Source organism: Chelmon rostratus, chromosome 19, assembly GCF_017976325.1.
Source record: "Chelmon rostratus isolate fCheRos1 chromosome 19, fCheRos1.pri, whole genome shotgun sequence".
Classification (NCBI taxonomy): domain Eukaryota; kingdom Metazoa; phylum Chordata; class Actinopteri; order Chaetodontiformes; family Chaetodontidae; genus Chelmon; species Chelmon rostratus.
Genome location: NC_055676.1, coordinates 22,611,666 through 22,633,026, shown reverse-complemented (window position 1 = coordinate 22,633,026; position 21,361 = coordinate 22,611,666). Strand labels below are relative to the sequence as shown.

The following is a 21,361-nucleotide window of genomic DNA, read 5'->3' as shown; positions in this document are numbered from 1 at the left end:
ACGTACCTTCATTCAGTGACATTTTTAATGCCAGGTTTTTACGTGTAATGGGGTATTTACACAGAGTCCCTGCAAGAAACCTGCGATACCTGGAGCTACCACTGGGTGGAGCTACAGGTTCAAGCACATCTTTTCAGAAGGCAGGAAAACATGGCAGAGTCCATAAAAAGAAAAACAGAACAGAAAACAGCTGAAATCTGAGCTGCTGCCACTTTATATCAAACTTTACAGCTTTACAGAAAGGAAACAACCTTCGTCCATCTACACAAGCGACCATTAAAGCAGCCAGAACATATTTACATGTAATGTAATACGTGTATTTTACAGTCGAGGGCGAAGATAAACAAAGACGAAGGTGTACACCAATAACAAACAGCGAGACAGAGCTGTAGTGATGTTACGGTGCATCGGATTGGCTGAAGCAGCAGCGCACACACACACGCAGGCGGGGGGCTGCTCGAGGTGTGAGCTGCTGTACTTCACTTGAAAAGTTCACGACTTTCAAATTAGTCTCTGACCGACAGCGTCGCTGCGAAATCCCGCAAAACTTCACGTATGTGGATTATTTCTCTCCTGGGTCGGGCCGAGCCGTGTTCGACTAAATCACCTGGAGGTTTTACAGGAGAAGAGACATTCAGGGTGTGTCTGGATATTCAAAGATCTAACTTTTTTATGTCAGTGTGAACATTTGAAGGGTTTTTCTTTGAAGTGAAAGGACACAGACGGTTGGTTGTAACCTCAGCGCCACCATGCCGGGGGGTGGTGGAGTGTACGCGGTGAAGAGGAGGAAGAAGCCCGTTCAGAAAAGGTAAGTTTGAATGTTTTAAAATGTGTTTTCTCGTTTATATGTCACCGCAGGGTATGAAACAATGCGCTACAGTAACCTAACTGGCCTCGGCTCAGTGGGCGGGGCTACTGCTGGTCACTGTCATCACCGCCACAATGAGACTGCGTAATTATCCACAGTTGTAGTAATACCACCAATCGCTTCACACCCACCTCGTGTTTCCACCAAAACAAGTCAGATTTGTAAGATTTGAGATTTCCGGACGGGGGGTGGGGGGCTGGTTGCTCACCTGCAGCAAAAAATCATGACGTCAAGAGTAGAGAAAGGTGAGTCGGTCAGGTGATAGTGGCTGTGGTGGAAGGAGAAGCAAGACCACAGTCAGTGTAGAAATACTTACAACTGTCGTACATTAGTACTTATGCATCAGTTTCCCATTTCATAATAATATATATTAGTTGATTGTTATTATTGATGAGTTCATTAACTTAATGTGTCCCTGTAGTCGATCAATAAAGTTTTATCTTAACCTATAATAGAACATCATTTATTTGTTGACTCTATTTTCTATTTTTAATGTGCAAAGTAACTGAAGTTTGCAGATAAATGTAGTGGAGCAAAAAGTACAGAATTCCCCCCTGAAATTATAGTGGAATAAAAGTTACATAGCTTAAAAATGGTAGTTAAGTACAAGTACCTGAAACTGGGACTGGAGCGCAGTACTTAGCCATGACTGTAAAGGACCTGGATCATCCTGCACAACGAGCTGAGGAATCTCTGTTAATGTGCTTTTTAATGAGCTAACTTTCCTTCATGTGATGTCCAGTCATCCTGTGACTCATTATGCTTACACTGCCTTTGTTTATTCACTCCTTCAGGCAATTTTCTTCTCTTTTATCCCGAACTACAGACGACTGTTCTCTACTCAATTCATTTCTCAACTATTTGCTTCATCGCCTTCTTTTGAGTTAATTTCCTCCTGATTTTTGCACCTCTCACCTTGTTCCATCTCCTCATTCCTGCCTGCTTTGTTCTCTCTCCTCTTCCCTCCATCTCTTTTCTTACATCAGTGTTTATTTAGGGGGGAGACGGCTTGCTGCGTGTCCCGACATGCTGGAGAGGAATTATGTTGTGGTAATTTGTAATGATGGCGAAGGCCAAGTGGAAGACAAACAGACCCATGCTTCATGTTCCTGTCCGATTTAACTCGAACCAGTGATCTGACTGATCACTGCCATCGTCGGGTCAAAACTTTAATTGGTCCAAAAATTTGTTTTATGATCAAACCAAAAACAATCCCATCAGCCTCAGCTGTACTTTGTGTTTAGTGCTATTGTCAAATGTTAGCATGCTAACATTTAACAGTAGCACAGCCTCACAGAGGAGCTTTTGTTATTGACACTCGTCCCCTGCAGGTCTCAATTAAACAGACTCGGGTTGCAACAAACAAAAATTATTTTCTTGATCCATTAATAAATTTAATGATTTGGCTATAAAATGTCAGAAACTGTGGCAAATGTTCCTCACAGCCCAAAGTTACTTCATCAGATGTCTTTTTTTCCAACCAACAGTCAAATTACATTAAATTCATTGTAATGTAACCAAGAAAAGCAGCAGTTTCTTATTTTTGGAACCTCGAACCATCACATGTCGATGTTTTAACCTAAAAAAAACAACACACACAATTAACAGATAATCAAAATGTTAACTCATTGTTCTTTTTCTGTTGGTCGACCATATAGTTCATCCTTGCAGATCTAAAACGAACGTTCTATAGCTGCTTGTACTGATGAGTTTTCACTAATGATTTCCACTTAACTTTGTGGACATGATTTCAGTAGTTAATTCTCAGTATATCTCACATTGATCAGATGTATTAGGTGGCTCGGGGGTTAGCACTGATGCCTCGTAGCTAGAAGAAGGTTTGATTCCTTTCTCTGGCTTCCCCCGTCATCAAAAACATGCATATTAGGTTAATTCTGCCCTCGCCAAGGCGCTGGCTTCCAGCTGGCGTGGGTTAAATGCAGAGATGCTGTGTATGATTGTGGTCATAAAACCCGATTTGCATTTAGATTTTGCTAAGGCTAGCAGAGCAAATTTGATAAGTGATGTAAGAAACAGCGTTTCTCTTTGTGTGTTTTTCAGTCTTAAAATGCTCAAAGTGCGAGCTGCGCTTTCAGCCTCTGCCTGCTCTTAAAACCTTGAAGTTGAAGGTTTGTTTGATGTGGCTGAGAGTTTGTTCGGACTGCAGCCGACATTGTCTCTTAGAAATTCTACACTGGAATTTTCTCCGGATGTGTTGTTGTCATGAACAGGAGGAGTCAGTGTGTCATTGTGACACACAAGTCTCCTGCGTGAGCTTGTTACAGGATATGAAAAATCTACCTCCTACCAAAAAACTCCCACTTTAACTCTAAATGGAAATTCCACTGTTCCACTGTAGACTGTCAAGCAGAGCAAATGTGTTCCAGCAGGCAGCATCACTGAACACATCCTCTTGTCTTGTGTGTTGTTTTGAAGTGCAAAGCCTCCCCCCGTGAAGACCAATCCGTCCAAACGCCACCGGGACCGTCTGAATGTGGAGCTGGAGCGTCTGACCAGCCTGCTGCCTTTCTCAGAGGAGGTCAGAGGTCGCCTGGACAAGCTGTCTGTGCTCCGGCTCAGTGTGGGATACCTCAAGGTTAAGAGTTACTTCCATGGTGGGTGACCTCTGCCTTGAAGTTTTGTAGGAAAAGAGTAAAGGTTGCACAGAAAAGGTCACACTGATCATGCATATTTGTGTGAAGTACTAAAAAGAAGAGGCAGCACGTGTGGGACAGTGTGTCAGGTGTGAAAACATGTTGCTGCAGACATTTTTGTGGCTGAGCTCTGAGTGTTTGGGGTGTCAGAGAGGGAACTTGACACTGGGAATAATGAATGGGAGATCAGCCGGGAGGGAAACAGGAGAGGGAGCTGCGGGACAGATGGAGTCTGGGCAGAGGAACATGAGACGGGCAGACTGGAACAGCACGTCTTTCTTCTGATGCTGATCGACACACCCAGTCGAAGGGCGCAGTTGTTGCACATAATCAGTTTAATTGCATGTTGCTTTTCTGTTGCCTTTAAGGGCGATTCCAGTGTTTTTGCATGCAAAAAAAAAAACAAAGGTGAAGATATTTTTGATTAATGCATGATGATATTCTATATTTTTATCAACAAATCCCATGAGAAGACCAAAACCAACAAGTTTTATCTGTGTGTCGCAGCCTGACATCTTCTTCCTCTGTGCCGTAGAGCTCCATGTTGTCCAAGAGTATTAAAACCACATCAATGAGCCGCACTGCTGCACTGGCAGACATGTTCCTTTATATATATAGTTTATTCTGACTCAATCCCTCACACACTGTCCTGCCGCCACAAACACTCACCAGAGCACCAAATGTGGATTAATCCGCCGCTGAAAATAGTCCCCAACAAATGCACTATTTTCTGCTGTTTGTTTGATAAAACCTGCAGTTGAGCGGCTGTTTTAGGTTTTTGTGTTTTTTGCAAGATTCACATAGTCATTAGCAACCGATGGGCTTGGAGCTAAGAGCTGCAGACAGCGTAGGGAAGTCAGACAGATTTCAGAGGGGTACCTCATGGCTGGCAAGATGCAGTAGAAAGATGCAAATAACTAAACATGTCCAAAGAAAACTGTATTTTCTATCATATTTGTTCAGCACTGCCCAGTTTGACAGTTGGAGTTTCCTGAGTCGCCCCTCTCACGGTCCCTCGGTCCAGTACTGTTAGTGGAGGCGAGCATGCAAAACATACAGAAGCACGATCTGTTGTTGGAACAGCAGCCTTATAGCTGCCAAAAGAAACAAGTCCTCTGGAGTGGAGAGCTCTGGGTGCAGGCAGCACGGTGGGAAGTCACAGCATTGATTTGCATATACTGCCCACGTTGTAAGTTTCCCAGTAAATGTCAGGCCTCAAACATTTAACACTCTGAAGGGATTTCTGTCAGTGTTAAAGATGTTAGGTCTGGCACTCAACACAAGACTGAAAAGAGCCAGATTGAAAAGAATGTTAAAGTCAAAGCGGCCGAGGCCGAGCTGTCTTGGTTTTTAATCCCAAGCGCCAAAAGCAGTGGATCCTACATTTCCCATAATGCAACTCAATTGCATCTTTCATTAGGCCCTCACTCCCTGTTAATCCCCTACATCCTCCACACCCACAGTTTGTAACGCAGGCTTTCTCCTGTAAATCCGCCTCCAAGCCTGAACTGACCTTGATGACATCACTGTGACATCACCAGGGGTCATTTTCTCTGGCTGCACAAATCTGCTCCAGAGCCACAGAGGACGCTATACAAGCTTTTTCAGTGGCTGAGTGCTCCACTGCATGACTGGTAAACTGACATTTAGGTGTGAAAACAGTTTGAGTGGTATGTTAGTCATTCAGTCAAATGCTTCCACCAGCTGTTTAATATCGACCTAAACACGGCTTCATTCTGACTAAACTGAGAATAACAGGTGCCACTGTGGCCGCAGATTTAACACCAAAGAACAGCAGAGTCCTGCAGGCCTCTCCCCTCGCTTTGTGCCTCTCTGGCGCTGCTATCAGCCGGCCGATCACTGCCTGTTGATGGAGCGGGGCGGGGCGGGGCGGGGCGGGGGGGGGGGGGGGGGGGGGGGGGGGGGGGGGGGGGTGAGGCACGGTGGCACGACATGAGGGCTCTTGGCGAGGCTGTGCAGACGAGCGTTTGTGAACGGGGACGTTTGAGCGACTCAGTCCGACCTCAGCTTCACGTCACCTGAGAGTTTATTCGCTACGTAACTCGGCTCTGTCTGGCCACAGACGTGTGTTTCCTCACATATTCAAGCTCGTCGCAACGCTTGCAAAAAAAAGAAAGAAACAGAAAACAGAGAGTGAGCTGAGAGATGCAGCATCTGAGCTGAAGCTGGTGGAAGTCACTCCGTTTTTACGCCAATCAGATGAAGGCCGTATCTTCATCAGCACATTCTGCCCTGTGCCGTCATACGTCGTATTACGAACACGTTATCTCGTCTCAGCTTTGATGTTCGTCCAGCCCGACATCACACACAAGCTGTCGTCGAGCAGCGCTGCGCCGCATTTAACGTCACCCATGAAACAAGCAAAAAAAAATGTTTACAGCGGTTCCCAATGTAGGGTCCGGACACCTCTGGAGGGTCACCAGATAAATGTGAGGGGTCGTGAGATGATTAATGGGAGAAAAAAGAAGAAACAAAGTTTTGGATGATTTTATTACTTTGGGCCTCAAATTGTTCTAAAATAAAACCATGTGAGAGGTTTCGAAGGGAAATGTCTCCTTGAACATCTGAAATAGATATAAACATATATAACAGGTCACAACTGAAATAATCTGGAAACAGCTGGTTTAATCCTGAACGTTGGGCCATATTTTATAAATTCATCACGTTTTTTAACTGTAAAATCTTAATCTGAAAAATAACCCATTACTATAACTCGGACAAATGTAGTGAAGTAAAAAGTACAATGTTTCCCTCTGAAATTACTTAGAAAGTAGCTTAGAATAGAAATCCTCAAGTAAAAATATATCAAATTTGTGCAGTATTTGAGTAAATGTATTTAGTTACATTCCACCACTCGGTCTCTCTAGTCAGCATGAAAGTCTGTGATTACTGTGACTGTTGTCTAAAGTAACTAAGTACATTTACTCAACTACTGTAATTAAGTACAAAGTTAGGGTACTTGTGTATTTTGTGTAGCTTTTTACAGCAATGTTGGCAAATATTGTACTTCAGTTACTACTTACTTTAGTACATTGCTTGAGTAAATCTACTCAAATAATGTAGTAAACTAACTCAGCTGACTCTTCAAACATTTTTTGGTCATTTAAGCCTCTTATTCGCTCCAGTTTCCATCGTTTTCCACCTGCTGTAACAAACATCTTTTTCTTCCTTTGGGGCTTGAAATAAACAGGTGATAGGAAATCTTCTTGACCCAGATTTGGTCTTGCAAAACGGAGGCGTTGTGTATTTGTTCAGGTGTTACCCAGTGGCATCAGACTGATTTATTTCCTGGTTATGATCACATGATGTAATCATGTAACACAGGAACCTTTTCACAGCTTTAACTGAAGCATCAAGTTAGCTGTGGGGGAGGATAATTACAGCTGAGGCTTACAGCTATTTGGCAAGAATTCTGACCTCATGGTGGCGCTTGAAGAAAAGTCAGAGGATCACTGAAGTCTGTAGGCTTCATCCTCTGGGGGACATGAATGATTGTACCAAACGCAGTGGTAATCCATTAATAGCTGTGAAGACATCTCACTAAAAACCAAAAAGATCAGCCTCATGGTGGTGCTAGAGGAAAAGTCAGGTCCATTTAAGTCAGAAGACTTTGTCCTCTGGGGATCATGAACATTTCTACTGAACTTCACGACAGTCCGTCCGGTAGTTGTGGGACCAAAGTGGTGGAGCGACCGACGTAAACATGCCAGAGCGGCTAAAAACATCGTGATCGTGAAAGCGTTGCAGTTTTCATTGTTTTGTTTTTCTCTCGGTGGTCTCCTGAATTTCTTCCCACTCTCCATCTTATCTCTTATCTCAGTTTCCTCTGATTGTGGAGGATGTTTAATGCTGAACACAACAAAGCCTTCAGAACAACAAAACCTTCACACGGTCCTCACGCAACTTTGATGTCTTTTTTTTATTAACTGTTGAAATGTGTTCGGATATCTCGAATGTGTTGTTGCATCAAGAAGAGGGAGCAAACCAGGGAAAGGCTGTTGTATGATGTGCCTTATTGTTATAGTTAGAGTGTGTAAGCTGAAAGCAGATCTTGTTTGCATACCCTCTGAACACTCGCCCAAATGGAAATATCTGCTCTTATTCAAGCAAATTTTAAAAACTCGACGCAGTGATCTCACAAAGAAATTAGGCTGTAGATGCTTCCACAAACACAGTCAGTTCAGTTAATGTGAAGTTTATATGAATCATTCATCATTAAGTTCACGCAGCCTTCAAAATCAGAAGAGGTTTCCTCTGGGGAGCATGAACCAGCTTAGTACTTTTCTTGGCGAAATTTGGATATCTCCTGTTTACAATTGAAAATGTTGACCTGACGGTGGCGCTAGATGAAACTCAGTTTGCAGAATTATTAAGAATAATCTTCTGGGGACGATAAATCTCAACTGATAATTTCAGGGCAACCTGAAACCTTAGTCCACATAAGCATTAAGTGATCAGCCACGAGTTAGCAAAACATCTTCAGGATTAAACTGCTGAAGGCTAAACATCCTTAAAGAGTGAAGATAATAATGCGACAGAACCTGAATTTATTCGACACCATCGTAATAAAACACAATACCAAACTACTGTTCTTGTTTGGGCCGTGGTTGCCTGGAGAGCTGCTTGTTCACGCCTGCTTCCTGTGTTTGTCGATAACGAGGGCTGAACGAGGTTGACTCGAGGTCACTGCTGTCATTAACTTCAGCCTCCAGCTGCATGTTCCTGCCAGATAAATCTGTTTCTGTTAACAGAGTCCTGCTTCGTTCGGATGAACTTTACATGCATTAAGCATGCATTACTAATAGTGAAGGGTGGAAACAACAGAGTACATTTTGTGTGTTAAGTGATGGAAATACTCAAGTACTCAAGTAGTTTAACTACAATTTTGATGTACTTGTACTTTACTTGAGTAATTTCATTTTTAAGATACTTTATACTTTTACTCCAGTACATTTTAGGGGGAAATATTGTACTTTTTACTCCACAACATTGATCCAACAGCTTTACTTTCCACCACTGCCTGACTCTGAAATTCCCTTCAGCTTTACGGAGCATTTGATCTCATTTTATTTCGTTCTTTTGGTTTTCTGGCTGCAAATTTACCATTTTGGTTCACTCTTGCTGCTCTCATCAACATTTTTTCCCAGAAGCAGCATCAGGAAGCTGCTTTCAGTGAAGAAACTCTGAAACCCAGTGTACACTCCCTGCTAAAGAGCAGATATTTCCCATAGGAGACCAAAAACGGAGCCAAAGATTTTAAGTGACATCGGCCACTTCATGTGGATATCTGGAAAAAGCATCAAATCACAACACAATAAAATATAGGTCAAAATAGATTACATAGGATGCATAAAATAAAGTAAAATACAACATTTTAAAAAGTTCAGCAGTGCATCAGTGCAAGGCAAAGCAAAAAAGTTTCAGTCCTGTATCAGGAAGTCATAGCTGGTTAGTAAAAGGTTAAAGTGAAGAGGGAAGTTTTTAGGTATCTGTAGGTAGTTTGTTCCAGAGCTTTGAAGCCCAAGTGGACAAAATTTCTTTGGGCCATTGCTGGAAACCTGCAGTAGACCAGCAGCAGACGATGGCACTGAGTTAGCGATGTTGATGTAGACTTTGCCGCCACCTGCTGGCCCGGCATGCTTGTAGCGTTTGGTATCGTTTTTCCTTCGTGTGTTTATGAAGATGTTTTTGTAAAATGTAGGTCATGTGGACAGATTTTTTAAAAACAAACATCAGTTTAAAAAAAGTCAGTGTACATGAGGTCAAGGCTTGGGTCGCCTTGGCTGAGTCTGAAGGGTTGCAGCTCTCCATCAGCCCCCTCTCCTCTCTCCAGGCCCGCGTCTTTAGGGAGGCGTACTGACTCTGCGTGTGAACCCTCTTCCTTCAGAACTCCGGAGTGCTGTGCTGAGGAGGAAGAGGGGGAGAGGAGAAGGGAAGAAGAGGAAGGGAGGCAGGAAAGGATGGAAGTGAAGGGAGGTGGGAGAGGCCAGGTTACAGATTCACATTAAACCGTCAGTTTTTTCTCATCACTTTGGTCCAGTCTGTCACACTGAGCTTCACACCTGGCCACATGTTGATGTGTTTGTATCCCCTGAGTCAGCCACAGTCTGCTCTGTAAAAACAAGCTTGAGAGTCTTTCGGCCCTTTGAGTTTGTAGAAAGGGACCGAGATGACAGGGTTTTCTGGGTTTCTGCTGGCGGTGGTGGTGGTGGTGGGGGGGGGGTCAGATCCAGCGGGTTTGTTTGAAAAAGCGGGAGGGAAGGTGGTGGGAAGGTGGTGGGAGCAGGAGGAGGGGGAGGGCAGGGACGTTTTGTTAGCGTGCCATGTAGTCATTACTGCGAGGAAAGGAAAAGTTTTGCTTAGCTGACTGAAGCCAGCGATCGCAGATTAGATTACACAAATTTAGCCAACGCTTAAAGTCTGGCAAATTATTTTTAACACAAGGGAAAACTCTATTTTCTATCCCATCTGAGCAAAATACAACTGACTTGTGTTGAGCAACATGTTCTGGACAGAACTCCTGCATGTGCTGTATTTCCTGCTTTTGTTGGTGAGCTTCATTTGTAGCTAATTCTGGGTGAAATCTGCCTGCCTTTATCTTACACAAACACATGAATGCTTTGCAGATGATTACACATAAACGCTCATGTCCTGCCGGTGGAGGTGGAGCTGCCTGCGTTTGGCCTGCAGGACGCCACTGATACTTCTATCTGCTCCACGAATAAACCAGAGAAAGATTAGCAGGGATGCAGCAAGTGTTGTAGAAACACACAGATACACAACAGCGTCGTGCTTTTATTTACTTTGGAATGTTTCTTGCTTCTCGGAGCATGTAGTGACGAGTTTTCTACTTTAACTTGTCATTATGATGTAAGAGTTGATTGCACAATGTACTGGCTATAGGATAATGACACCATCGCCTTTAGATTGGTTCCCATAAACACGGTTTTCATGATGCAGTTCTGCCTGCAACCAGGTGCAATCTCCTGGGAAAATCACATGTATTTATGTATATGAAGGAAGTGTCCTCACACTCAAATCTGCAAATGCTTTCGCTCTTTTTAATTAGCGAGCTCTCGGTCAGAGACAGGTAGCAGTGAATGCAGCTGCACAAAAGGTTCAAACAACATCAGTTGATTTGCCTTAATGCAGAACACTTGTGTCAATCAGTTGAACTTGGCTGGATAAACATCAAGGGAATCATAGTCCAGGGTAGAGTGGACTACACGTTAAAGACACAGTGTCTACAGAGACGGTCAAGAATATACAAAATTATCATATAAACAAGGTGGAACCTGTGACAACATACAGCAGATAGAATTACAGTTTATTCAAAACAGCACTGTTGATTGTAGTTTGTTGTTTTGTTGTAATTTAATTGTATTGTTTTATGTATTTCTGTATTGTTTGAACAGAGATCATATATAGTCAGTACAGGACATCCTAACATGTATTTATCATCTTATTTTGGTGTCATTATATGAATTACAGGTTATTCCAGTGTGCAGTATGTCATATTTAAATTTCTGTCTTCCCTAACTTTTGTGACAATATCACTTTTACCCATTGGCAGCTTCAGGACGTTCCTGACTGAGTCGTTTGTTCTTTTGTGTGTTGCAGCTGTGTTTCAGAAGAGGCTGTCACCTCCGGCCTCCGTGAACGGCAGAAATGGACAGTCTGTGTCGCTGGATGGAGTCAGTTTCTCAGAGGGAGAAATACTTCTGCAGGTACAGAAACAAACCAGTGGACTACATGTGTGCACAGGTGTGTATTTGTCAGCGTGGCCATGTGTCATTTTATATTTGCATTATTTCTGTAGGCTTTAAATGGATTCGTGTTGGTTGTGACGACTGATGGGACGGTCTTCTACACATCCCCGACCATCCAGGACTTCCTGGGCTTCCATCAGGTAAACACATAAGAAACACTGTAAATTCAGCTTTCCTTGTAGCAGTGCTGGAGGAAGCATCAGAAGCTTTACTGAAGTAAGAGCAGCCACATTACAGTGTATAAATATATAAAAGTACTCTGCACAGTGGGCCCTGTCACTGTTTCTTCAACTGATGCATTTAAGCAAAAGCAGCACTTTAAATATATTTAACACAACAGTCCTGCAATAAATCCTACTTTCATGTGTTTATATCTGATAATTTACTATATTTAGTGTATTCTACAGTAGTTTGTTCTGATATATGCTAAGGTTTTTCTCGTATATTCTATATTGAGATAATTTGGAGGGGGTTTTTTTTGAGCAAATTTTTCTATGTATCTCTCTGCTAGTGTTGATATGTGTATTTACTGTGTACTGTACTCTGTGTACTCATACTCAGAGGTTTTTCTATTATTTTGTCCACCCTATTTACAGCAATGAGGTTAGACTAAATAATAAAACACCTCTCTGTATAATGTAATACAGTTTAAGATGCATCAGGGTGTATTAATTTAAACTAGGTGTTCCTCAGCTGGTAGCTGAATGTTGTTGTGGTGTTAACTACAGTTACTCACGTGAGAGCATCGGATGTATGGGGGTACATATTTGCAAAGTAATAGAGTAAAAAGTACAATATTTCCCTCTGAAATGTAGCGTTGTGGAAGTATAAAGTGTTATGAAATGGTTTCCTTTGTGTCTTCAGTCCGATGTGGTCCACCAGAGTGTTTATGAGCTCATTCACATGGACGACAGAGAGATGTTCAAATGTCAGCTCCACTTCGCCCTCGACCCCAGCGATGACGACTCAGACGTGAGAGCAGAAAGTACGAATCAACCTGCCTGTCGCAAATATAATACGTATTCCTTTCAGGTATCATCTGAATCCAACCAGATTCAGATATTTAAAGCTCTGGGTTCTTCAGCAGCTGTTCTGGGGGAGCGACATGACTGAAGTATCATTTTCTGGGTCTTTGTTCTTGCATTCAGCTCAGCTGGTTAAGTAGTTTTCTACAGTAAACAGCACTTTAGTCACAGGTCTTACACACTGTAACGAGTCAATGATAAGACATCACCAAACAAGAGGGCAGAACATTTGGCATGAAGACCTATGACGGCATCTTCAGAGCAGTTCAGTTCCAGATCTATATCCGGGTTTGCTATCTGGGTAATAAACGATCTTGCCTTTGTGTTTAGACCTTTTCATATTTAATGCTTTCTGGTGATCCTCATTGAGATCAGATCTCTGTCCTCCAGAGCAAAAACCTGCATGTGAGTAATCTGAGGTGGCAGCAAATCAGCCCCGGACTCCCATGAAAAGATCTGATTTTTTGAGCAGCACCGGTGTGTAGCTAGTCTTGGTAACGCTCCAACAAACACTGGAAATGAATGCAAACAATGCAGGATCCAAACGTTTTGGTAAAATCTGCTTTGCCTACATTGAGATGTAATTGTCAGAGTTCCAGATGCTGATGAATGTAGAGAGCAGAAATGGTGGGATACAGCGTAGCACCACACCAGTTTGACATGAATGCTGTCTCTCTGCAGATGGGCAGTGCAAAGCTTCGAGCAGTTCTGTGAGCGTGTTGCCTCAGTACATCCCTCCAGAGAACTCCTCTTTCCTGGAAAGAAGCTTCTGCTGTCGCCTTCGCTGCCTCCTGGACAACACCTCCGGGTTCCTGGTACAGAGAACGTTTGTTAAGCTAAGTCTACAGACATGCTAGCAGCTCTGCGTTGCTAACATGGTCAGGGTTTCTATCCACCTGTTTTCTGAAAATTTGGTTGAAATTTGAGCTACATCAGGATGGAAACCTGGCGAATGGTAATGCTAACATGCTGATGTTTAACAAGTATAATTTTGACCTGATGATGGCGTCAGAGGATCACGAAAGTTATAACAATTAATTTTGAGGGAGGACACGGTCGTCCTTTCACTCAAAACCAGAAATGTCAACCTCACGGTGGCACTAGTGTCAGTCAGTGTGATTCATCCCCTGGGGGATCAAGAGTTTTCTGTACAAACTTTCATGGCAATCCATCCAATAGCTAATGAGATATTTCTGGACCGAGTAGTGGACCCATCCATAGAGCCAAGCTGCTTGCATCACTTGATCTGCTTGTTTGCGTAACTACGTGCATAAATGTGGATACATCTCCTCCACTTCAGGCTCTAAACTTCAACGGACGCTTGAAGTACCTGCATCTGCAGGGAAACGCAGGGCCTGATGGGGCTGTGGCTCCTCCTCAACTGGCTCTGTTTGCCATCGCCACACCTCTGCAGCCTCCTTCAGTAATGGAGATCCGGACTAAGACCCTCATCTTCCAGACTAAACACAGGATGGACTTTGCTCCTATGGGCATAGACACCAGGTTGGTGTTTCTAGTGAATCTCTGAAGATCCTTTTCACGGCAGATGTGTGATGTGTTAGCTGTCCATGAGGCAAGCTAACAGAAGCGGAACTAGATCAGCTTCTCAACAGTCCGTCGTTGTGTTTGTGTATCTGTTTCTTTTCAGAGGGAAGCTGGTTTTGGGATATTCAGAGGTAGAGCTGGTCACAACAGGCTCTGGCTATCAGTTCATCCACGCTGCTGACATGATGTACTGCGCTGACAACCACCTCAAGAGTGAGTTATCCTTCAACACACATGCACTAAGTGCACTGGCATCATACACTTTCTTCTTCTCTGTGCTGTTCTTAACCCGACTTCCACTTTACCATAAAGCTCCTGTCATTTTCCTGTTTATTATCTGCTTGTTTTTAACCTCATTGTCTCGTGTCCATCTGCTCCGTCCTCAGTGATAAAGACTGGAGACAGTGGCTTCACCTTCTTCCGGCTGCTGACCAAAACAGGACACTGGTTGTGGGTTCAGGCCTCTGCAAGGATAGTCTTCAAGGACGGGAGACCAGACTTTATCATCGCACGTCAGAAAGCCCTCACGTAAGCATCAGCTTCTTACCTTATTGTTCATGTATTGAAGCCAAGGTCATTATTTCCACAAGATTTATCTCACCCCACGGCTCCACGTCGTTCCTCCTTTGCACAGAAAGGTGCCAGTTAAGGTGGTTGGGCTTCTGATCAGGAGCCGTCCTGGTTGAATTCCTTTGGAGGTTTTCGGGTGAATGGTAGGAGGGATGGATGGATGGATAAATAGATGGGGGAGTGGGTGGATGGATAGATTAATGGGTGGATGAATAGATGGATGGGTGAAAAGATGGGGGAAGGATGGATGGATGAATAGATGGATTGATGTACTGGTGGATGGATGGATGAATGGGTGGATGGATGACTTTTCTTACCAAAATATCTTGACCTCACCCCCTCAAAGAATAGCTCCATTTTTCCAGTATATCTAAAAACAGTAGTCAGGTGCCCGTCTGTGCACTGAAAGAGGTTTTTGTTCCATCAGCAAATGTTTGTGGGGTTTTCTGAATTGCCTTCAATTGTTGCCGTGCAGCAAAAGGTTTACCGATCAGGTGATTTTCAGACCATTTTGCCCCAGGTTTTGTTTGTCTCCTACCTTATTGGTGGATGATTGTTGGTGCTGTACACAGTCGGAGAGGAAGACTGCAGGCATTGTTCAGGGCTGAAAAAGTACTCCCACCTTCCTGGCATGTGATTCTGGTAACGTCAATGATCATTTATTAGATTTCTGTGATGTTGAACCATTTTAATTTGGATTAGCATATGGTTCACATTACTATGGAAAGCCGGGCAGTTTCATTGTTGAAGTATCTCTGAGCTCAGTGTGTCGTTTCAAACTAAAGACTGACGGTGCTGTTCATGATAACCTTTGATTGCTGCTCATTATGTTTCTGTAGAAATGAAGAAGGAGAGGAACACTTGCACCAGAGAAGACGGCAGCTCCCCTTCAACCTTGCCACCGGTGAAGGTGTCCTGTACGAAACTTGGATGGATGCCTTCTCCATGCCTGGTCCTCCCGGCTCCGGTGCACCGGGCACCATGGAGCCCACAACGGAGAAAGCTTTGGACCCTGCCTCCCTCCTGGGATCCCTTCACCGGCAGGACCACTCCCTTTACACCCAGCCACAGAAACCCAGTCCCCAGCTCCCAATCTTCGCCCAAATTGAGGACCTTGATGTGGAACAAGCCCAGTCAACCTTGGAACAAGCCTTCCTGGACAGCCATGCTCTGCTCAGTGTGCCAGGCCAGATCCAGACTTCACAGAAGAGGTCTGTCACAGGGGACCTCACGTCGGAAGCCATGATTGACTCTTTGGAGCAGATTTTGGGAGATATCGGGGATGAAGGGATAGAGGGTCTTGAAGTTGAGGAGACAGAGCTGAGGGACTGGGAGAACACCCTCGTTAGGATGAATAACGAGAGGGAAGACGCATCAATGGAACTAGACCGCATCCTGGCCAATGACGTGTTCTCGTACGTGGAGGAGGCTCTGAGGAGAGAGACTGGTGGGTTTGTGCAGGGTTCACATCAGACCGGGAACAGTTCTGAGCCACCAATGACAGACACGGCGTCTGGATTTAGTGAGCAGACTCTGTCGGGGGATGTTCTCGGTGATGTTGGTTGTTCAGTTGGACTAAAAGACGCTTCTCAGGTTGTGTCTGCACACATACAAACACCCACACAGTGTCGTAACACTCGTCAGGGACACACCCCCAGACTGTGGCCTACAAGCAGCAGCGGTCATCACCGTGGCAACCAGAGGATTTCAACACAATCCTGCCATGCTGTTAATTCACAGCCTGACGTGACACAACACACCTGGTTTCCATCTGAACAAAACGCCACCAGTATCCACAGCAGCCGTCAGTTTGGCTTGGAAGTGACAGACCAAAGTGCGCAATATACGATAAACCAGTCTAGTTCACAGCAGACTTACGTGAGGCCACAGCTTTGCAGCCCGTCGGCGTGGCAACAGCAGCAGCTGCAAAGTTTTCACCATCACACACTCACACATTCCTCACACACACCAGGCAGCATGAACTCTACCGCTCAGTCATTCCACCCAGAAACACAGCGATTATCTGGCAGCTGCATGTATGAAAAAAGGGAAGTTCACATAACAAACGCTGCCACTGTTCCTGCTGGACAGAACGGGCCCCTCCTGGGACCCCCACGCTCCAGAGGGGCCACGCACGCAGGGACGACCCCAAACGCTTCCTTCACCCTCTCCTATCCAGCCATCAACCAGGGGACGACGCAGTCCTCCAGCACGGATGTGCGCAACATCAGTTTGGTTCCCCTGAATGGAGACGGCACTGGCCTGGGAACAGCTCGATCAGATTATCCTCCGGAGAATGGACCGTTACAGTCGTCATTCTTCTGTTGGAACGGTCACACTCAGGTAAATACAAGCTTGCCGTTAGATACAAATTTTAAGCAATTTCAGGGTCATTTGGGAAGAAAAATGATTACAACTGTGTCAGATTTCAGGATTACTGGCCTGAATACTTCCCAACTCTTTGTCCAGGTGGTCATAGTTTGTCTTGGAGAACACGTCACATGCAGTTGGCAGTTCTTGCTCTGCTTTGATGAGCCTCTTCCAGTGCTGTCAATACATTAAATTTAAGTTGCCATTTAAATGGCGTAAAAATAATGTCAATCAGCAATTTAATTGTCTTTTTCTGTTCATTTTAAGCCAATATTATAGTGAAAACCTAATAATAGATTAACACACATACACCTTATGAAGGAGAAGAGCCATTTATTGGCATTGAACACTGGACTATATAAATAACAAACACATTTCTGTTTGACCTTTAACCTCTGTGAGGTTTATGTATACTAACATTAGCCAGGTTTCAATCCACGTGTAGCACAAATTTGAATTTACAGAAAATCAGCTAAAGAAAATGGAAAGCAATGTGTGTTTCCACCCATGAACATTACGGGAATATTAGGACAGCGAGTGGAGCTAATCCTCCATCAGGTGCCATCAAACATCACAGCAGAGGAAGAAGAAGCTCCAGTCAAACCTAAAGAAACAGTCATGGAAATTTGACATTTATGAGAGTTTCATACAACTGTTTTTAGTGAATTTCTCCATTGTGAGATTAATAAAGTCTTATCTATCTGTCTATCTATGCAGCTGAACGGAAACGATTCTATGCAAAATGATCAATCAGGCTAATATTATCTAAGACTCCAGGTTTAATCATCACTGCATCACTGGAAGTGTCATGGCTGTAAGTCTGTGTGTACAAACCTTGACGGAAGGAGATCAACTACAACTGCCAAAGAGCATTTTGGTTGATACCACTCTCATATCTCTCTGGTTAAATATGAAGCTGTAGCCAGGTTTCCAGTTAGCTTAGCTTAGCATTAAGAGTGAAAACAGGGAGAAACAGGTAGCCTGGCTTACTAACATGTTTGTTTCATCTGTGCAAAACCCGAAATTTTGGTTACATAGGAGGTTGGGTGTTGGACTATTTCTTGGCCGATATTCCAGAAGTTGCCAAGCAAACAGCGAAAACTCCAGGAAGTGTCTGCACCCACCCAAGAAATAGTGAGGCACAAAACCTCCCGTAAAACTGAGGGTGACACATACAATAACCTTCTGTAAACCTGAGAGTTGTAGTTTTTATACTGCGGTTTGTGTACTTCCTCCACCTCTGACGAGGGATCACAATTAAACCTGCAAACCTTTGCCAAATATTCTGTACTAACGAAGTATCCAGACCTGATTTCTCCTCCTCTCGTTATCAGGAGAGACGACTAGACCGATAAAAGGGACCTAATCTCCTACAATCTGATCCAGATGTGGGTTTTAATTTTCAGGATAATCACAGTATTTCTACGCTTTTCCCCCACAGATCCCCAAAGTTCCCCTGAACGGTGTTGTGGACCCGTTTGCCTTCCCTGCCCTTCCTACTGGGAGCATCAACCTTTCCCAAAACACCGGCCCATAGAGACTCCATTCAAAGACTCTGATTGGACAGATAATGTGTGAGTGTGACGACAGCGCCTGAGATTATTCCTATTGACAAACGAAGAGAAGAAGAGTTTCCCCTCCAGGATACTCGCAGTGTTTTATACATGTTGTGTCCGCTGTGGCTCACCCAGAAATATAAACCTTCTCATTTCAAACTAAAAAAAACTTTATGTAGGTTTGAGTATCTCCCGTCTCTTCAAATATTCATTAGCCAACTTTACCCAGTAATTAGCCTGTTACACATACTCATGCTGCAACTAACCAACACTGTTGTGAAGTGTCCCGTCGGCCGAAGCTAGACCCAACAGGATTCAATTCAAGTGGACTTTTGAATCTTGTGAATCTTGCTTATATGCAGTTTATATCACTGTGGTTCTTTTGAGTGGCATTTAGAGGACCCATCATAGACGAGGGGGATTTTAAATCCGGGCCTGGAGCTTATCGTATCATTCAGTTGTCATACTTTATTTTTAAAGTATAGAAGTGTCTGTTCATCAACGTAATCATCTTATTTTCAGTGAGCTCAGCCAAAGGGAGTTTGTGTTTTAGTAGCTTTAAAGTCTAGATGCAGTTTGTCCTTCTGTTTTCTGTCCTGTTCACACTGGACACGTTTCCAGCGTGAGTGATGGGGGACAGAATCCACAGTCCTCGTTCTGTGCTGAAATATAATCAGAGAGAGTGGTTGTCAGCGCTGTATAAAACCAGTCCATTCACTGTTTACATGCAGGAGAGGCGGCTGTGTTTCCAGCCCTGAGTTGTTCCTCTGTGGATTTGGTCCCCCTTCACTTCTGTTGAAAGCACACTATAAAGGGATTTCTTAAAGGCCAGCATGAGCAGGAGGAACGATGACAGCTAGAAAAGCCTGCTTCAATGTGGCCACCGGGCGGCTTGAAAAACTGTGAACTTCTCCTTTAATCAGTTGGTTTTGTTTGTGTCTCCAAAAAAACGACGATGATTTTAATCAGCTGTGAAACTAAAGCGTGAAATGTAGAAAACGGATCTTTTCCCAACACTAACGCAGCTTTGTTGGCAGGAAATGTGACTTTTACAGTCACAGTTGCATTTAGACTTGCCAATTATCTGGCAATCTTAAAAGGACGACAATATAGTTTTGTATTAAATAAGCATGTTAGACATGGAACGTGATGCAGTATTAAAATACTGCGAAGTATATTTAACTTTCTTCCCTTCCTCGTTGCCCTCTGTTCATGTGCTCTTGAGCAAGACACTTAAATCCCAACAACACCGCATAATACATAAGATAAAAACACAGTAACACATGTAGCACTTATCAGTAGTATATAGACACTGAGTAAACGGTAGAGAGAAGGACATTATGAAGTGTTTATTAATGACAATTATAACTTTTTAACTATTTAAAACTGCAGCATATTATGTTGTCGTTCATCTGCTACACTCAAACATCCACTTACAGATGTTTCACAGAAGAAGTTGCATTAATAAACACTTAAAATCTCCTTATTTCTGCTTACAGCTACATTAAAGTGAGTTATAGTTTGTAGTAAAACATTTGTTAATGGTTTATGGACCAGCACTACTTACAGATGTTAACTTACATGTAAACTGAGCAAAGAACTGGTGGATGAATCTCGTTCAATAATCAAACTGAAGACTAATGTGTGCACAATGTTGCAGCCAGTAGTAAGTTCTTTGTTTCTCATGTTTTCGCCTGTTGCTTTCACATTCACACATGATGTGGGACAGTGCAGCTCGAGTTGATTCAGTGCTATGTCAGCATTTTCTGTAGAGCGAGTATCCATCTCAGCTGTATCAAAGTAGAAGTTTGTTCGTCTTGTCAGTTAACTTATGTCCATAAATGTGCACATTTATGCATTGTTGCCTGTAGGAGATTATCATTAAAGCTGATATTACGCTCCATAGCTGCTCACATGTATAAAAGATATAACCATTGAGAACAAGTCTAATTTATTTTGCCATTAAAGAACTGTAACCCTTCAGCTCGCCTCTTGTGTGATTCTCGCCGCCTTGCGTGTTGTGTCGTGTCCGGGGGAGTTTGTGCGAGGACAGCGTGTGACAGTTTGTGCTCAAACTGGGTCACCTGCCGACGCGATAACTCCGGGGCTCAGGTGTGAGCGGGTTTCAGGTTGAGCCCTTTGTGACTCTGGGCTCCGTCTGCAGCTCCAGCTCCAGCTTGTATTGTTATCTGTGGGGCATCTGTGGCCATGATGGCACATTCAATGTTTTTGTTCCAAGCTCCTCGCTCCCACATCGTCACTCCTCTGAGATATATGTGTTCCCACAGGCCATTATGTAACCCCCAGCAGCCTCCCTCATCGGTCTGTCCTCACACAGCACATTCTCCTCAGTGTCTTCAGTGCCCCCCCCCCCCCCAACAGACTGACAACAGACTGGTAGAAGATCTCCAACATTTTGCTGCACACGTTGAAGGATCTCAGTTTCCTCAGGAAGTAGAGTCTGCTCATCCCCTTCTTGGACACAGTCTCTGTGTTGGGTTTCCAGTCCAGTCTGTTGTCGATCACCACACCGAGGTATTTGTAGTCCTCCACCTCCTCCACCACCTCCCCTTTGATCCGTAGTGGCTGTGAAGGCATCTTCTTCCTCCTGAAGTCGATCACCATCTCTCTGGTCTTGCTGATGTTCAGCCTCAGGTGGTTCTGTTGGGACCACTCAACAAAGTTGTCTATCAGTGTCCTGTACTCCCCCTCCTCTCCCTCTCTTATACACCCGACAACAGCTGAGTCATCAGAGAACTTCTGCAGGCGACATGACTCAGAGTTGTACTTGAAGTCAGTGGTGTATAAGGTGAAGAGAAAAAAGTAAGTAAGTAAGGCGCCAGGCGTGATTATTGGCCTCTTAATTAATCATAGACGTGTTTTGGGCGTAACATGAATCAATCCAGCCAGTCATCTCCCATTCACTTTAAAAGGCAGGTGAGCTGAATGCTAATGCCAGCACACTGACATGCTTAACTTTTAG

General features: G+C 43.8%; 1 protein-coding gene across 1 annotated transcript; it reads left to right on the top strand.

The window, feature by feature from the left end:
• Nucleotides 1-496: 496 nt before the first annotated feature.
• On the top strand, nucleotides 497-20,361 carry LOC121622652 (aryl hydrocarbon receptor-like). Its single transcript, XM_041959513.1, has 11 exons — nucleotides 497-808; nucleotides 3,305-3,483; nucleotides 11,164-11,270; nucleotides 11,363-11,452; nucleotides 12,177-12,297; nucleotides 13,019-13,152; nucleotides 13,638-13,840; nucleotides 13,986-14,095; nucleotides 14,269-14,410; nucleotides 15,292-16,795; nucleotides 18,264-20,361. The coding sequence occupies exons 1-11, from the start codon at nucleotides 750-752 to the stop codon at nucleotides 18,357-18,359; spliced, it is 2,745 nt and encodes a 914-aa protein (XP_041815447.1). The 5' UTR covers nucleotides 497-749; the 3' UTR covers nucleotides 18,360-20,361.
• The last annotated feature ends 1,000 nt before the right edge of the window (nucleotides 20,362-21,361 follow it).

What these genes read in the sequence shown, in the direction of transcription:
- LOC121622652 (XM_041959513.1), top strand. Translation starts at nt 750, where the DNA reads ATGCCGGGGGGTGGTGGAGTGTACGCGGTGAAGAGGAGGAAGAAGCCC. An exon ending in GGTTAAGAGTTACTTCCATG is followed by an intron (nt 3,484 to 11,163) that starts GTGGGTGACCTC and finishes TGTGTGTTGCAG; the next exon opens with CTGTGTTTCAGAAGAGGCTG. An exon ending in CTCAGACGTGAGAGCAGAAA is followed by an intron (nt 12,298 to 13,018) that starts GTACGAATCAAC and finishes GTCTCTCTGCAG; the next exon opens with ATGGGCAGTGCAAAGCTTCG.